General features: G+C 42.5%; 1 protein-coding gene across 1 annotated transcript in view; it reads left to right on the top strand.

Annotated features, from left to right (window-relative positions):
- Positions 1–6,000, top strand: part of Ube3c (ubiquitin protein ligase E3C) — a 96,955-nt gene that overhangs the window by 45,694 nt on the left and 45,261 nt on the right. The window contains exon 15 of the mRNA XM_010642348.3: positions 4,274–4,378. Within this exon, the coding sequence (XP_010640650.1) occupies positions 4,274–4,378 (105 nt within the window). The remainder of the gene's footprint in view (positions 1–4,273; positions 4,379–6,000) is intronic.

Genomic DNA, 6,000 nt, shown 5'->3' with positions numbered 1-6,000 from the left:
TTTTTTTTTTTTTTTTTGGATGCCTTTACCTCTATCCTGTGTCTCACTTTGGTTACTGAGCTTCAGAAAGTCTGCCATTTTGTGTCCTGTCTTCTCCTTATTTATATTTTAGGTTTTTCATATAAAAGAAACCATGCAACATTTAACTGTGTGTGACTTACTTCAAATTACTGGCTCAAGTTCAATCCATTTTCTTGGAAATGACAATTCCCATTTTCTTTATTCGTTCATCTGTTGATGGGTATCTCGGCCACATCGAGAGCTTAGCTGTTACAAGTTGTGCTGTTGTCAGCATAGTTGTGCATGGCTCACTATAAAGTGATTTCTTCATCTCTTTTAGGAATACACCCAGGAAAGGTAGTGCTGGCTCAAATGGAATTTCTATTTTTAATTTTTTGAGGAATCTCCATACTGATTTCTGTAGTGGTTATGTTGGTTTACATTCTCACAGCAATGTGGAAGTGTTCCTTATTCTTCTCATCTTCACTGGCATTTGTTAGTTTTTGATGTTCTTGATGTGTTCTTAATGATAGCTATTCTGACTGGGGTAAGATGGGATTTCAGAATTGATTTGATTTGCATTTCACTAATAGCTAAAGATGATGAACACTTTTATGTACTTATTGGCCATTTGTACTTCCTATTTTTAGTGTATCTGTTCATTTAATTTGCCCATTTTGTGATTGGGTCATTTGTTTAAATTCTTCGTATATTCTAGGTTTTAGTCCTCTGTTGGAATAGCTGGCAACTTTTTTTGCCTAGTTTATAGGCTGTCTCTTTACTCTGTTGTTTCCTTTGCTGTGCAGAGATTTTAAATTTTAATATAACCCCATTTGTTGATTCTTGATATTATTTCTTGTGTTAAACATGTGCTGTAGAATTTCTTTTTCCCGAAAATATTCCAGCCTTAATAACGGGGTGGGGGGCACACCAAGAGGTGACTAAAGACTGGCTAGGGTTATTGTTGTTGGCCTCCACACCCATGGTGTCCAGCCTAAGACCCAGCTCTGTGTTAGAGGATCAAGTCTTGTTGCTGCTTCCTGCCTCACCGCCAGAGAGTGTGGACATTCAGCCAGCCTGTCTGAGGAATCAGGCTGTGGGGGTTGAGACAGAGGATAGAGCACAACTAAGTCATCTCACCTTCCATTCTTTGGGGGAAGCTGTCCTCACATTCCTCAGACTTCATTCTTACTGCTCCTCTTTGTGAAGCCAGGAATCAGACAGGCTCTCATTTGATACATCTTTCCACGTCACCATTGGCCGCCTAAAACACCTGTCGAGTACATATGTGTACAGCTAAGTATGCTTTGTACTGAGTCTCTTAACATGTTCACGGCAGGGCTGTGATTTGTATGTCTTGCAGCCAGGCAGCTTGAACTACTGATGGTACATCCATGACAGGCCCATTGGGCGGCTTGTACCACTTGGATCTTATCACTTTTATCCATCTTTTTACTACTAATAAAACACTGTCAGGAGCAAAGAATTACCTACACTGTTGAGTTTTACTTACCATATTTTATATATCCCAGTCAGGATCAAAGAGGTTTTCATTTATGTTATAATGTCATTTTGTTTTCCATTTGTCTTTCAAAATGTGGACTATATGTATTTACTTTCAGCTGTGATACAGTAAACTTCAGCTACTTCCATTCAGAAATGTTGTGATGTAACACAAATGGCTTTAAATCATCGAATGTATGTATAAATTCTTCATGTGGTAATGGTATATTGCATTACAATATGAGAATCCAGATTGTGCTTAAGAGTACTTCCCACCATTGGTTAGTGACATTGCTTGTGATCAGCATAGCCAGTGAACCCTCACATGTGTGGGATCTTGTGAAGACATCAATTTAGAGTTAATGTAGAATCTTTATCTGGACACTTGTTGGGTGGCTTCCTGTGAAGGGTCTGTGTGTTTATAAGGAGTTATCCATCTGACCTTTTTTTTTTTGAGACACACTTGCTGAGTCACTAACTTGCTTCCAGTGGATTCTGATCTGAAGTAGTGCTGCCTCAGCCCCCAGAGTGCTGTGGTTTACAAGCATCCACCACCAAACCTGGTTTGGACAAGTTTTATAATCTTAGACCTGGCTTTGCAAAATTGGATTCAGCTATGACTTAGGTACTCTTCCTGACATGTGAGTCAGGCATACTGTGCTCCATGGTATCCCTGTCCAGGGCACAGCTTCTGCCTGAGCTCACTTTTGACCCTTAATCACACAGGTCTGCATTCCCACAGTGACTTCGGTCTTGCCATCTTCCTGATACATTTCCTCAGAGCCAGGTCACTTCTGTGTCTTCTTTCCTTCTCTTTCCTGCCCAGCCCTTTCAAAAGAGGATCTTTGTGCTAGGACATTTTAGAGACAGTGTGTGATTGCTGCTTTTTTATATTTACAATATGAAAATACATGAAGATCATATATTGAAAGTTTTCATGTTTAGTGACACAATAATTTAAAAGAAGAATGTAAATGGTGGCATTAATTGCCTTATTCATGTGACTGTTTTGACCCATAGAAGAATGAGTGTCCTTCCTCATCAGCAGGGATTGGATGGAAAGGAGTGTGAAGAGTGGGTGAGTTGTGTTGGACTTGGCAGCCCGGCCTTTGGCATAGTCTTGCACAGGCTCCTTGCTCATGTGCACCAGACCGCAATGCAGTGGAGTCTTCGAGTTAGCCCAGAGTGTGTGTTGACAGCTGTGGTGTATAGGAGGGGAGAGTTTGGGCAGTGTCATAGTGAGTGCATCCAAGCTCACTGAATGCTGATCTGATTGGTTGAGAACAGAAGAAGGCTTTTGACTGCTCATTCAGCTAGGTCACGCCCCATCCTGATGTCAAACAGCTTGTGCTGAGCTTAGAATAGCTCTGTGGTGACCTCAGTTTGTCCCCCACAAAGATGGGACATGTAATGTGACATAGGTCCCTGAGATCCAGTCTTTGCTTCTGAAAAGTGTAACTGACTGGTGTCTGGGAGTGAAGGGTGTGAGGTCAAGCACAGCATTGCATGTAAATCCTGTGGTCAGCCTGAGGCAAGCCTGAGGCCATCCCCAGTGTTCCTGTTGCACAGGAGTTTGGTCACCACACAGGAGGTAGACCAGGGCCACGGAGAGACCAGTCCAACATTCACACTAATCCCATAAGGGAGCTGTTTCTACAGAGCAACAAAGAAGGTGCTACCACTGTGTCCAGATAGGCTTGCTGAGGAGACCTTTGTTGAATTGGAGGCTTGTGGCAGGGATGTGGAAGTTATATTTCTTCTTGGAATATGTGAGACAGACCCAGAGTGTGCTGCTCCCTTTATCCTTGATAATGTGTTTCTCAGAAAAATATGAAAAGCTTTTACAGTGGCAGAAATAGAGCTGACCCTCACTGCGGCTTGGATTAGCTACTGTATTTCCAGGTTTGTTTTATACCATAAGCACTAACTTGCCTACAGTTTTGGGGTGTTTGTTTGTTTGTTTGTTTTGGTACCAGGGATCGAACTCGAGTCCTTGCACTTGCGAGGCAGGCAGCGGAACCACTGAGCCAAATCCCTGCCCTCGCCTATAGTTTTCAGACTGTTGTCAGCCAGATTTGATGGTGCTGAGGCAGAAGGACCACAAGTTGAGCCCAGCCTGGGCAACTTTCTCAGAACTTGTCTCAAAATTTGGTTTTTTGGGCCAGGAATTTGGCTCAGTGGTTCTGCAGCCTGCCTTGCAAGCACAAGGGCCCAAGTTTGATCCTCGGTACCACAAAAACAAAACAATTTTTTTTTTTAAATCTGGTTTTTAAAAAGTGTTTTAAAGGTTTGGGGATGGCTGGGCCGGGTGTGGTGGCACATGCCTGTAATTCCAGCACTCAGGTTGCTGAGGTAAGAGAATCCCTTCAAGTTTGAGGCCAACCTAGATTACACATGAAGTTCAAGGCCAATCTAGAATTATACAGCAAGACCCTGTCTCAAAAAAAAGGCCTGGAGATATAGCTTAGTGCAAAAGGCCTGGGTTCAATCCCCATTACCAAAAAAGAGAGAAAGAGAAAAGGCCATTATTGTACGCATATACTTGAGTTAGTTTTTCTAAATTTATTGGCTGTGTACTTGGAGTCGTAAGAGTGGACTCTTCCATGGCTGCAGTAGTGGGAGTCCTGAAGCTTATTTTTTTCCATGCATGCATAGGAGGCATGTCCCATCCCAACAGTATGTATTCCTCGTGCCGGGCTGCAGTGGTGCTCACTGTGTGACATTATGGTGCTGAGTACTTGTATGACATGGTCCTTTTCTCTTTCTCCAGGTTATCACCAACTTAGTGAAAATGCTGAAGTCCAGGGACACCAGGAGAAACTTTTGTCCTCCAAATCACTGGCTGTCAGAACAAGAAGACATTAAAGCAGATAAGGTGTTACTGAAAGATCTTGATAGTTTTATTTAAAAATTTTTTTTGGATTTTGTCTTTTTGGGAAGAGAATTCAGTCCTTTAAAATGTTTAATTTTTTCGTTGTATAACTAAATATTAAAGGTTATGCATTTTTTTTTTTTTTTTTTTATACCGGGGATTGAACTCGGGTCCTTGCACTTGCAAGGCAGGCCACCGAACCACTGAGCTAAATCCCCGGCCCCAAGATATGCATTCTGATTCCATCACCGTAAGAGGCAGACCTTGTTTTTGATATTATAAAGGAGCAGTCACACATTTGCTACTCAGATCTGGATCTAAATCCAGTGAACTTCTTTAGTACATTAGAACAAATATAGCACAAACTGAGGACACCCAGGTTGGTTTGTGTATTACAAAGCCTGGATCTAAAGCAAGTGCAGGAGGATAAAAGAAAGTAATGTTAACAGAGGACCATAGATGTTTTCCTTTGGGGTTTTCAGAGTTGGAACTGGGAGAGGGAGTAGAAGGACTGGCAGGAACAAAATTGAGACGTTTACAAGACCAGTGAGGCATAACTATCCCCAAGAGACAGCTCACCTGTGGTCACACCTTTGTCCTTGCTCTGCCCACTCTCCAGGCACAGAACAGTGAGTCCTATGAGGGGATGGATGCAGGCTTACATTCAGGGCCATGGCTGCCCTAGGTCTGAGAATACTGGCCAGAGGGGAGAGGAACTCTACCACAAGAGAAGTGCTCAGGTCCTGAGAAAGGGAACAGTGATTGGAAGGCAATACTGTCAGCTGCATTGTATGCTCATCAGTACTAAACAGAAACAACTTCACTGTGTGCATTTGTAGCACATAGACAGTCACTCATTACTTCGGATACTGTTTACAAAGAAACAAGTCATGAGCTTTTGGTGTGCCTTTCCAGGGTTGACCAGATAGTGTGTGGTCTCTAATCTTTCTGTTATGGGTCTTTTCTAGCTGCTAACTTAGAAGAGTGTGGACTAGGTCACCCATCTGTGAGCTGCTTAGTGGGCCTTTCTAACTGGAGCCTGGGAAAGAACCTAGCAGATGGGAGGACATGTGTCCAGCTATGGCCTAGGTTCTTTGGGTCAACACAATCTGTCCCTGGGTATACGCCTGTGCTTGGGAGGCAGCAGTCTGCAGTGGTCAGCAGTGTAGGGTTTTGTGATGAAAGTGCACCACTACATTGGGACAAGAGCACAGGAGCAGGGTGGCAGTACGATGAGAGTGTAATGAGCACAACTCCCAACTATGGGAAATAAAGGCTCATTTATTCATTAAAAATCACAAAAGACCAAGATAAGGAATGAGAGGAATGACATGTAAGAAGACGTATCCTGTACCTATCTTTCTTAGATACTCATTTAACCAAGTCACTTAAAAAAATAACTTTATGAGGAAATACACGTTTGTTAATGGTAAAGAGTTGTTAATTTTAAGCATGATGTATTTTACTTTGTAATGCAGTTATTAAATTGCTTTGGGGATTTACTACTCCCAGATACTATACATCATTAAGGCAAATAATTAGCAATTCAACACAAAAGCACCAAGAGTCAGCCAGCATTAGTGGGGATATGGCAGTGTGGCCTGGTCAGGAGAGCTGGATGGAGA

The sequence above is a fragment of the Fukomys damarensis genome, unplaced genomic scaffold (genome assembly GCF_012274545.1).
Source record: "Fukomys damarensis isolate Sample0158 unplaced genomic scaffold, DMR_v1.0_HiC HiC_scaffold_16, whole genome shotgun sequence".
Taxonomy (NCBI): domain Eukaryota; kingdom Metazoa; phylum Chordata; class Mammalia; order Rodentia; family Bathyergidae; genus Fukomys; species Fukomys damarensis.
This window is presented reverse-complemented; position numbering and strand designations above follow the sequence as displayed.